We start from the raw sequence: 12,198 nt of genomic DNA, 5'->3' as shown, positions 1-12,198 counted from the left end.
TGACAGAAGAGGCAGGGCTGCTTGTTCCTGTTATGTGAAAGAACGGCTGCACATCCATACTTGTCCTCTTCTATCCATTTAACAAAGAAAAAGAAAAACCCAACAACAGGCTAGTACGTATGTTCGAGAAGTGCCAGCAAATGCCATCTAGTTAATTTCACCACTCCACTGACTCTTAGGAGACAGAGGAGGAGCAGCAGGTCTTCCTAACAAGCGAGAGAGAAGGAGCAGCAGGTCTTCTAAGAACCACATTCCTAACAGAGCCCAGTTTTCCGTCCTTTCTTCCCAACAAGTTTTTAAAAGCTACCATTGCATGATCCGGGCTGGTACCACAGAAGCAGTAACATCGCTTTCGGGTACTTTCACATGTGCGCAAACACACATACTCCACACATCCCTTTCCCAAACCTCAAAAGTAAGCCACGGCACATCTCATCTTTTGGGAAATAGCCAACACAGAACCATTTTAAATTCGGTGGCTCCACGATGTCCCAGGCTTTCATGTCTGCCCGTAACCAAAGAAACCAGCTACAACAACAGGACAACCACCACCATCCAAGCCCAACTCTTTATTACTACACAGAGGCACTTCTGAGAACGCTAAGTGGAGGACTTGGAATGGAGTTGCAATAAATAAAAGGGGGACGGAGGGGAGGAGTGGGAAAGGCGAGCCAGTGCCGCCACAGTCTTTCAGTAGTAACCTCGAGTGCAAGGGGTAACAACCTACAAGGAACAGAACCGGAAGAGCAAGAGCAGACAATTTACAGGGCCTTTTGAGTGGTCAGTGAAGGAGGATTTGGCACCCACACAATTTGGGGTAAGGGCACCGGCACAGGCAGGCAGCCCACAAGGGACAACACCCGATGGCAGGGGTATTGCAATGGCTCACCCACCCCGGTCCAGGGAATTGGCAACGTCGATCTGTGTGGCAGAAGCAAAGGCGCTGTGGCTGCAGCTACCCACCCGCTTTGCCACGTACCAGGAAGCAAGAAACCTTGTTCAATTGTTTGTGTTTGGTAGTGGTGATAGAGAGCAGGACTTCCCCCCATGGTGCAAGAGCATTGGGCATCCCGACAACAGGCCTCCAGCTGCATCACCGTGGCTTCTGATAGACCCAGAAGCACTTTTTCTTTTAGGGCTCCTGTGGTCCCTTCTTCAAGCCGAAAAAGCTGGAGGATCGGGGAGGTGGAGCGATGAGCATTGGGGCTTGGTTCTTGTGGGTTATTTTGATCTGGAAACACAGGAAAACAGGGTGTGGCAACACTTAAGAAGGACTCTATTAACATGCCATAGTGCCCCTGCTATGGTAGAGAAAAGCAATGGCTGCGTCCCTTTTTCGACCCAGCAAAACATAGCTTCCATTTCAGTGAAAGAAGTACAAAGCATCTCAGGTCCCATAACCCAACAGGCTCCGCATCTCAGGAACTAATGTACAGCAGCTTTGGGATTTGCCTTACGCTGGCGCGATCTGTATCGGTGAGGTGAGAAGCAGCTTCCTGACTGGGCAGCTTCAGAAAGGGGTCCTGATTCGACCCACAAAGCTGTTTCCCCCCAAAGCATGCCCACCTGTGATGTCAGGCGTGGGCAGGTAAAGGAACAATTGGTAGCCTTAAAGAGTGCTCGCAAACAGTCCTTGGTGAGTGGGGCTTGTAAAAATTTGGTGCCATTGTGATTGGAACTCCTGAGTGCAGCTGATCCCTGCCAAAAGCAAGGGTTGCAATCAGAGCCAATGAGCTGATCTGTGCTGACTGTAACCCCCAGTGGGACTGGCGAGAGGCATCCATCTTAGCAGCGCAGCTTGACTTCAATCAGACGGCAAAGGGAAATGCTTCTCCTAACATCATGCTTGCATCAGGTGACTGACAGGTCCACTGGACAAATGTGGTCCATGGGGGTGGGGAATCCAGTTCCCCAGCCCTGTACTAGGTGCTTACCGTGCATGGGGCTTGCATCCATGGCTCTCCATCAATCTGCATGGGGAGATGCTTGAAGGTTCTGCAAAAGCACACAGAGAGGGAATGGTGAGCAGATGCTAACATGGAAACATGAGACACAGACTTCTGCAGGTGAGCGGCTGCTTCTCTTAATGGATTTTCTGCTTCAGCCAGCCTGTACTACTAAGAATTTACAAGGGGGCTTTGCAACAATATATTGCAGTAGGCAGTCCTGTCCTGTTATAAACTCGAGTTGGAAGGGACCCCTGAGGATCATCCAGTCCAACCCCCAGCAATGGAGGAATATGCAGCTGTCCCATACTGGGATTGAACCTGCAACCTTGGCATTATGGGCACCATGCTCTAACCAACTGAGCTGCCCAGTGTTCCTGTTCACTGATTTAATCAATCAGTGAGCCCTCTTTCAAAATTCACTCCACTCTATTCCACCACCCTCTCAGTTTTACGATTTCTCCCACCAAGCATGCTCAGGTTTCCCCCCTAAATATTTTGCATACTTCTGCAAATCTTAAAAGCTCTCTCCCTCCTTAGTGTGTGTGTGTGTGTGTGTGTGTGTGTGTGTGTGTGTGTGTGATGCCATTTTGGCAGCATAAGCAACAACACTCGGCCCGGGCGTCAGGAATAAGAAGGAAGAAAACAGTTCATTTCTGTTCAAAGCCCTTCACATGCATTATTGGAGTAATCGTTATCACAGCCCTGTAAGGTAGTCCAGTACTATTATGACCATATTGCAGATGTGGGGCTGAGGTTGAGAGACAGTGGTTTGCCTAAGATCACCCTCACACTATACCATACCCTATGAAACACTACAGGCAACCTCCTATTCACGTGGGGGTTGAGTTCTAGGTCACGGTGCGCTTGCATGAAATCAGAGACCCGCTGGAAAAACCAAGCACTCTGCCTCGTACCCATTCTGCCCTTTTATTGATGTCTTTATGACATCCAGGTTCAGCGCTGTTCACCTGTGCTTGGTCGCACCTAAAGCAGGAGTTGCTTGTATAGTGCTGCAGGCTCAGCCTAGGAATGCATCTCGAGTGAAGGGCTTAAATAATTGCTGGTAGAAATTCATTCTGCGCACAAAAGGGCCACCATCGTTACTTCACATGCTCCGGAGCCAAGTCCTTGGGCTGAATCCTGGCACTAATTAAGCCGTGGACACCCCTTTTGCTCGTTATCGCTCACTCTGCCAATGACCATGTATCTGGTACCCTTTGGGAAGGGTGGAAGGAAGTTGCCCAGCAACCCGGCATCTTTCTTTCCCTTAGGACATGTGAGGGTCACAATGGCAACTGCAAGAGAAGGAGGAGAAGCCCCGTCGCAGACCAACCGCCTAACTCACCGCAGTGTGATCTCGGAGCACTTGGCCAGGCGTTTGCCCGCGCTCTTCAGTCCCGTGTAAATCTGTCCCATCTCTAAGACGCCTTCCAGGCCCACCACCTCCATCCGCCGGTCACTTAGGTCTAGGTGAGAAATAGCAAGGGGGAGGAGGAGAAGAGGAGAATATTGGAAGTTTTGCCCATATCTACTTACAACGACAACAACAACAACTTTATTATTTATACCCCGCCCTTCTGGCTGGGTTTCACCCAGCCACTTTGGGCAGCTTCCAGCGCATATAAAAAGCTAAGACATCAAACATTAAATACGGAGTGGCTACCGAGACCACATAACACCAGTCCTGAAAGACCTACATTGACTCCCAGTACGTTTCCAAGCAGAATTCAAAGTGTTCGTGCTGATCTTTAAAGCCCCAAATGGCCTCGGTCCAGTATACCTGAAGGAGGGTCTCCATCCTCATCATTCAGCCCGGACACTGAGGTCCAGCTCCGAGGACCTTCTGGTGGTTCCCTCCCTGCAAGGAGTGAAGTTACAAGGAACCAGGCAGAGGGCCTTCTTGGTAGTGGCACCCACTCTGTGGATGTCAAGGAAATAAACAACTATCTGACTTTTAGAAGACATCTGAAGGCAACCCAGTTTAAGGAAGTTTTTAATGTTTGATGATTTATTGTGTTTTTACTATTCTGTTGGGAGCTGCCCAGGGTGGCTGGGGAGGCCCGGCCAGATGGGCAGGGTATAAATAATAAATTTATTATTATTACTTCTACTACTACTACTACTACTACTACTACTACTACTACTACTACTACTTCCCGAAACAGGGCAGCCTTCAGTTGTCTTTTAAAAGTTGTGTGTTTCTTTGCTTCCTTGACATCTGGTGGAAGGGCGTTCCACAGGGTGGGTGCCACTTCCAAGAAGGCCTTCTGCCTGGTTCCCTGTAACTTCGCTTCTTCTGGGGGGGACCACCAGAAGGCCCTCGGAGCTGGACTTACAACTGCTTTCCCTAGCCAAACCCTCCCTGTGCAATGTTCTCAGGCGTGTCCACAATATTACAAGCCTGCCTGCCACCTGTGGAGCATCACTCCGTTCCTCGTTCACGGTCACAACAATTCACATCTGCTCTCACTTTCCACATCCGCTGCTGCCTAAAGTAGCCCAACCCACCTGAGCCCAGCTGCTGCCCTTCTTCCTCAGCTCACCTTGTACACAGTTCTTCAGAGTTTCGGCATCACTGATGACCTGGGGCTGTGCGGCACCCCCTGCTGTACTTCGTGCCGCCGCCTCCCCCAAAGGTCTTTTGGTCTCACCCCAGAGATTGGAGCCACCGTGCATGCTGGGAATGTTGAGGACTGCTACTCCAGAAAGTGCTCCGCTGAGGTCAATAGGCTGCCCACAGCACTTGGGGTGGGGAAAGGAATGTGGGGGGGGGAGTTAGCATCACTCACATAAATAGATATAGATCTAGTGTGTGTGTTCTTTATTATTTGATGCAAAGGATGCAGTAACTGCAAAAACATAACAAATGCATATACATTCATATAATTTCTCATATATGTGTGTGGGTGTGGGTGTGGGTGTGGGTGTGGGTGTGTGTGAGAGAGAGAGAGAGAGAGAGAGAAAGAGAGGGACACAGCTACAAATACCAATATTATAAATATCACAATCCAATAACTAATATACCGCCTAGAGAAACTTGTATAGATATTTATAAATATATTTATTTATATCTATTCTTCTTTTTATTTTTTATGAAAATATCATAGAAATATCAAAGCAGTTGGTAAAACCAACTGAAAAAAACTGAAAACATGAATCATAAATCATATGACACAACCCCTATAAAATAAAATGAATTCAATAGAGAAGGACGCCACATCATATTTAAAATTTCCTCTCTCTTGCTTACCATCTCTCATCAAGAGAGATAAATGACTTTTTAAAAAATTATTATTATTAATAATAATAATATACCACCCATCCGGCTGGGTTTCTCCAGCCACTCTGGGTGGCTTACAGCATATATAAAAACATAAATAAATAAATCAAACATAAAATATTTTTAAAAGAATGTCTTATACCGACTATAAATAAACCAATAAATCAATAGAAACTAATAATTTTACAGTTATACCAAAATTAAAACAACCACCTACCCCAACCCAACGAAAAGAAAACAGAGGAACCAAAATTAAAACTGTTTAAAACATTTTAGCCAGCTGCCCCAACCTACAAATTGTTCAAGCAATGTCCCTTTAAATGCCACCCCACAGCACTGAGGTGAGGGTTAAGTTCTAGATCCAGCCTTGACCAACAGTTAATAGGGCAGAGAGAAAAAGCAACAATAACAACATTATGAAGCTATCAAGAGAGGAGTAGTTTTTTTCCATGGGTCACTTCCAGACTGTCAGTATTTTCCAGCAGAAATTCAGTGACATATCATAAATTGAGGTTTGCACAATGAAAAGGAATTAAAGTGATCTGGTGCAACAAAACGCCTTTCTTTTTTTAAAAAGGACTTTTTGTTATTAGAAAATACACCAAAACATGGCTGGTAAATGCACCAAAAAGTGTGGGATCATGACCAATCAAACAAATCAGAACAAATGCTTGGTAAACAGTGCATAACCTCTAAGTGAGCAAATCAAGACGAATTCTTGAAAGGCCCATGGAAAGGTGACAAAGGGAGAAGTGGTGGTGCTTATTTTTAAAACGAAAAGTGCTGTAGCTCAAGCCTGCTTGGCAGTCCCTCTCGTCCAATGCAGAAGTCCTAATGTCAAATGTGTAGCAGGTCCCAAGCTGCTTCTGGCAACTCAGTGACGAGTGCACCCATGCTCAGAGACAACGTTGTTCCTAAGTCCTGGTGTTCACAAGAATACCAAGTATCTCTTGGAGTCTGACTTAACCTTAGGGTTCATCCACACTCCCCTTTGTTCCATGATTTCTAGACACAAGTCTGAGAGGTTTACCTGGGAAAACTTGTGGCTTACTGCCGAATCATAACAAACGCTGATCTTTTTTTTTTTTGCGGACTGACGTTTGCTCTGATTCACCAGTAATCTGCAGTAGAGATCATTGCAAAGGACAGAAAAGGCAACTCTCATCTTTCACAGTTGCAGCACAGCTGTTCGACTTGAGCGCCACAAGGGGGAACCTCACCTCGACAGACAGGCACTCCTTGAGCTTTTTGCATGTGGCAAAGATGGTCTCCGATGTAGCAAACTCAAAATACCAGAGCTTGTTCTTCATCCTGGTTCAGGGGGAAAGGGGGTGTGAAACAAAAAAACGAAAAGCATGTGGCTGGGTCAGTTTCTCCCAGGAAGGCCTCAGCCAAACACATCCACCTGCAGGACTTGCCAGCAGCATCAGATTTAGGACGGTGCAGGCGGTTCCACCGCATGGGAGCAAAACTGAGAAGATCCATAACTGAGAAGATCCATTTGGGGCTGCCAAATTTTGGCCTTACTCAGGGCACCATGTTACCAAAGGTCACCAATGTTGCCAGCCTAGACTGCCCCCTCTGAAGAGCATCCTCTTTTACTGCCCAACTACTCCATGGCCCAAACCACCTTCTCCTTAGAACCAACTGCTTTCTTGGCCACATGGCAGCCCCATACCACCCACAGATGCTTCCCAGGGAGAGACGGAAAAGCACCGACAGTGTGCCAAGGAGGCCAGGGACCAAAAAGCCCCTTCCTCCCCACAGGCAGAGGTTCCTATGCATGAATAAGGAGACTCAAGTGCCAGATTGGACTGGCTACACAGGGGAAGACAGCCTTGATTCTGAAGCTGAGGATTCTGGGTAGATACAGCGCCCAAGGGAAGGTGCTCCCCAACCGTACTGCGCTAACCTGCTGTTAAATTTCTCCGGGTATTTCTCCCTCATGACATGGAATCGGTGGGCAATGGAGGCATCCTGGAGAAAGGGTGGGTGAGAAAGACAGAGTCAGAAATAAGAGGGAGCGTCATGGAGGTGGAGAGGGAACAATGGGATGGGAGGAGATGTCCCACACAGCTTCTTCCAAAGTACCTTCTCCCCGCCGGCCACCTCTCAGCTCCCCAGAGCCCCCTCTCCATCCCCCGCTTCCAGTCCTTCTCAACTTTCTGCTATGTCCTATACCCCTCTTGCTTGAAACCTCCTGCCCCCTTCTCTGCAGTCTCCTGCCACTGACTTCAGTGGCACCAGTATAGCAACAGCTCAGAAGACTGCAAAACCTCCCGTAGTAGAGAGAGAATATGCACCCTCCACAGGCTTGAAGAGGAGGACTGTCCTTCAGTGCCGCTCCTTGGTATTTTCACTTGCCCCTTTCATACTTACTACCCCAATGGAGAAATAGTTGTTGATGATCTCGTAGGGGACGGGGTCCCCTTTCTCATCAGGGTTGTCGGGCGTCACCTGGACTGACCAGCGATCCATCTGCAGGATGCTGCTTGCCTCAATGTCTTTAAGGATCTTCACTAGGTTCTCGCCATCATAACCTGGGCAGAAATTTATGCATTAGAGACTGAGGAGGGAGGGAGTAGGTTTGTGATTTTTAAAATGTTGTAAGTGTGAACTCTGGTAATAAGCTCCACTCCCCCACCTTGGCCAGACAGTCTTAGTCTAGTAATCAAATCAAGATGAGAGGAGCACGAAACCAGGCAACCTCAAGCTGCTTTTCCAGTGCTTTCCTTTCTCCAGTACTAGGACTAATTCCCATGCTAGAATGTTTGGGTTGCTACTATTTAAGGGAAAGATTAAGCCACAACAGAAAGCACTTTTGTTATGGAGCCAAGATCTGTCAGAGGCTTTTTATAAAATGCAGCTTTATTTTATACATGCTGCTGTGCTTAGCTTTCCAGTCATATGCTGGAGTTCAGGGTAGGGTACATGGGGTGATCCTCACAACAACCATGTGAGGTAGACAATGCAAATGACTTTGTGGCCGGGCAGGAATCTGAACCCAGGTTGTCCTAGCCCCAGGGGAAGAACTATATGCTATCACACTGCTGTTTATGAGTTATTGCTATATCAGCTATGTACTGAATGTTTTCAACACAGAACTGCAGAGGCAGAGGTTTTGCTTTTGAAAGAGACAAAGAGAGAGGGGGAGGGGGAGAGGGAGACAGAGAGGGAGAAAGAAAGAAAGGGAACGTAAGAGAAATTGGACAGCACAAGATTCATACCCAGGGTCTAAAACCCCAGGAGAAATATCAGGAGACTCTGTACACTCACTTGTTCAGCTAACCTGCCTGACATCAGGGCACCTTCCTTGCTGTTATTAATGGACCCACTGGTCAAATTCAGGGCTGTGGGAGAAACCTACATGGCTAAATGGTCTTAGCTGGGACAAGGAAACAGTATAGTCTCTAGTGGGTCACCTGGTCTGATTCCAGGTGATTAGCAGCATGAGATGGAGACCAACTGGTGTTACTCACCTCCTCCCCAGCGAAGGCAGCGGGCCAGATCATTGCCAGTTCCCAGGGGCAACACAGCCACAGGAGGCCGACTTGGTAGGTTGGCTTTGTCTAAAAAGAGAATGAAAACCGATCTTTTCTTTATAACATGGAGTGGCAACATTAGCGACGCTAGCAGACGACCCCAGGTGTTAGGATGATGGGTACATCATTGGCCCTTTTAAAGCAACTAGAAGTTATTGTGTTGACACAAAAACGGAGGTTTTGGATTGGCTCTTTATCCACACCAGACTGTGGAAAAGGAAAACCTTTAAAGTGTCTCAAAGACCTACCAATGGCATCCAAGATCCATCCGACTGTGCCGTCACCACCGCAAACCAGGATACGGAAATCTGGCACATCCCGGAAGAAGTTCAGCCTGGAACAAAAAAGGTGCATACAATTAAGTTTCAGTCGCAGGTTCCATAGCTGCCTCTCAGTCCTGATCACAAGCCACCTATAGATAGAGCACAAAATTACTCCAGCTGTGCTCGTGTACACACACACACACACACACACACACACACACACACACACACCATTTCCCACCAGCAACCTGCTTTATCCTTCAAGAGATGTGAAACATGGGCATCTACTGTCACAACAGGAAGACACAATTGACATGCACTGAAGGTCACAGCAACTCACCCAGGTCCGGGCCCCCCCTTCAATAAATTGTAGACCTGCCGTGGATTGAGGAGGTACTGAAATTTCCGCAGTACCCTGCCAATAAGATGGGGGGGAAAGATAGCCATTCAGAAACCACCTTGGTCAAGTTCGTAATATGCTTTGCGGGAGAAACCAAGTTTGTGGGACATGTTTGCAAATGATGGGGTCTCGTAGATTAAGGGATGGTCAGCTAGTGTCCCACTGACCAGATCTGGAGCCCCAAGCAATTTTAACAAGCTCCTGGCAGCCTTGCCAAATGCGAATTGTATAAGTGATTACCCAGAGTTTTTCTGGCAATTAGAAGTGAGCGGGGGAGTTTCCATGTTGTAAGAGATATATTTTGCTGGGATTGTCTATAGAACCTCAGACAAAAAACTCATAAAAAATAAACTGCATCTAACCACCCAAAAGCAAAACTGATATGGACCGTAAGACACACATCCTAGGAAAAAGAATGATGTGGTACAATGTGTCAGTGCATCTGGCTCTTAATCAGAAGGTTGGTGGTTCGAGTCCACCCAGGGATGGCTGTGGGCAGGATTCCTGTATTGCAGGGGGTTGGACTTGATGGTCCTTGGAATCCCATTCCAGCTCTACAGTTCTATGATTCTAACCTCCCCTGCCCCACCACCTTTATGCTTCAGACCCCATTCTCCTCTCACCTCTCTCCCTGCTTCCCACCACTCTTGGGATTGACAAAGACAAGTAAGGGGTGAGTGTCAGGCACCGGGATGATCTGCGGAAAGACAGATGGAAAGGGTTTTTGGAGAGCAGCTTGGCCAATGATCAAATTCGCTTTTCCACTCCTGCTAACAAGCAAACAGCACTGTAGGTTCAGCAGCACAGGAAGGGATGGAGAAACAGGCATGTAGATGCGGCTGGGTACAGCTGAAATTGATGGGATGCGGGTGGCACTGTGGTCTAAACCACTGAGCCTAGGGTTTGCTGATCAGAAGGTCAGCAGTTCAAATCCCCATGACGGGGTGATCTCCCATTGCTCGGTCCCAGCTCCTGCCAACCTAGCAGTTCGAAAGCACACCAGTGCAAGTAGATAAATAGGTACCGCTCCAGTGGGAAGGTAAACTGTGTTTCCATGTGATGCTCTGGTTTTGCCAGAAGTGGCTTAGTCATGCTGGCCACGTGACCCGGAAAAACTGTCTGCGGACAAACGTCGGCTCCCTTGGCCAGTAAAATGAGATGAGCGCCGCAACCCCAGAGTAGGTCACAACTGGACTTAACTGTCAGGGGTCCTTTAGCTTTACAGTTGAAATCACCCCTAACCACCCACCTCTTCCCTTTGCTATGAGCGTGGTTTCCAGAGAGGTCTATGGAGAGCCATACATACAGCTCTTGGGTTCACCGTGGGCCTGTACACACATGGCAATTTTAAAGCAGCTTAAACTGTCACAGTTGTTCTTCCTATCCCCTAATATATTGGGATGGTTTTGTTTTTTGTGTTTTATAATCCTGAAGGGTCTAGGGATCATTCGCAACTATTCTGCAGCACCCTGCACTAAGCAATCATACCCAGAGTCCCTGGAGGAAAGCCACAGCAGTCAGAACTAGTTTAGGGTTACAATGCAATTGAGCCCTCTGACCCAGCAAGTCTTCTGCTTCAGCAAACAGCAGCTGCTGAGGATTTGAGTGGGTGACCTCCATGCATGGTTCAAAAGCAGTTTGAGCTTAAGCTGTGTTAAAAAAAACCAAAACCCTAAAACCCTGCACTGACCGGACCGTATATTCAGTACAGTGGTACCTCGGGTTACAGACGCTTCAGGTTACAAACTCCGCTAACCCAGATTAATGATGATTATAGACAAATAAGAGAGGATTTGCTGTACTCAAATATTTTGTGGATAGGTTATAACAAGGTACAAAGAATCATAGCAGAAATTGGAACTTGTACAGTTTATGTGTGGGGAGAACAGATTACAGTGGTACCTCAGGTTACATACGCTTCAGGTTACAGACTCCACTAACCCAGAAATAGTGCTTCAGGTTAAGAACTTTGCTTCAGGATGAGAACAGAAATTGTGCTCTGGCGGCGCGGCGGCAGCGGGAGGCCCCATTAGCTAAAGTGGTGCTTCAGGTTAAGAACAGTTTCAGGTTAAGAACGGACCTCCGGAACGAATTAAGTACTTAACCCGAGGTACCACTGTATATTCTCTCACTGGTATTACCAAATTTCACACATGGCACATGAGAGGGACTTCAATGTGCTTCAGCTCGAGGGCAAGGGATGTTTTAAGTATTAACTAACCTCCTTCTCCTGCCAACTTCCTGGGTTATTTGTAACTAACATGAATACAGAAGGCATTGCTCAGACTAGCACAGGACCTCAGCGCCAACAGGGTATCAACAGTAAGTGGGGACCTGGCAACACCCTCCTTCCAGTTTCCCCAGGCTCACCCGCAGTGCCTGTCCCTCAGGGGTGGTGAAGGGCTGAGCTGGCTCTTCTGAAGGGGTCCCACAGACTCCGTTCTTCTGACTGTTCTGTCGCTCCTGGGACACAGAAAGGGGCAAGAATCAGCAGGGGAAGTAGCACCACAACAGCTCTAAGGCTGTTGCTGGGATGAAAACCATTGGGGTCAAATGCTGGAGGAAGGCTCAGCACAAACAAACAAGCAAGCAAGCACCAAGAGGATGGGTACATTTCTAAGACCTGCAGCTTGCTCCTCCTCTTCCTTCAACACCTACTTAATGTGCTCCCTGTGTGCATTCTCCTGTACTATCTCCAGAGCAAAAGCAGATTATGAGGATTATATGCATGTGCCAGAAATGTGGTGATATGCACTTTACTTCA

General features: G+C 47.6%; 1 protein-coding gene across 7 annotated transcripts in view; it reads right to left on the bottom strand.

Moving 5' to 3' along the window:
* Positions 1-554: 554 nt before the first annotated feature.
* The window catches only part of DGKA (diacylglycerol kinase alpha), a 79,094-nt gene continuing 67,450 nt past the window's right edge, over positions 555-12,198 (bottom strand). For all 7 annotated transcript variants that reach the window (XM_083727487.1, XM_083727489.1, XM_083727492.1 and 4 more), the window contains 12 exons: positions 11,805-11,897; positions 10,058-10,131; positions 9,375-9,449; positions 9,020-9,105; positions 8,709-8,798; positions 7,609-7,769; positions 7,142-7,206; positions 6,450-6,540; positions 4,493-4,691; positions 3,295-3,415; positions 1,935-1,995; positions 555-1,231 (listed from right to left, as the gene is read on the bottom strand). In XM_083727487.1, the coding sequence (XP_083583613.1) occupies positions 1,133-1,231; positions 1,935-1,995; positions 3,295-3,415; positions 4,493-4,691; positions 6,450-6,540; positions 7,142-7,206; positions 7,609-7,769; positions 8,709-8,798; positions 9,020-9,105; positions 9,375-9,449; positions 10,058-10,131; positions 11,805-11,897 (1,215 nt within the window). In that variant the 3' untranslated portion in view covers positions 555-1,132. The remainder of the gene's footprint in view (positions 1,232-1,934; positions 1,996-3,294; positions 3,416-4,492; positions 4,692-6,449; positions 6,541-7,141; positions 7,207-7,608; positions 7,770-8,708; positions 8,799-9,019; positions 9,106-9,374; positions 9,450-10,057; positions 10,132-11,804; positions 11,898-12,198) is intronic.

This window comes from Podarcis gaigeae (assembly GCF_964106915.1).
Source record: "Podarcis gaigeae genome assembly, chromosome: 2".
Taxonomy (NCBI): domain Eukaryota; kingdom Metazoa; phylum Chordata; class Lepidosauria; order Squamata; family Lacertidae; genus Podarcis; species Podarcis gaigeae.
Note: the sequence above shows the minus strand (reverse complement) of the source record. Positions and strands in the feature narration are given on the sequence as shown.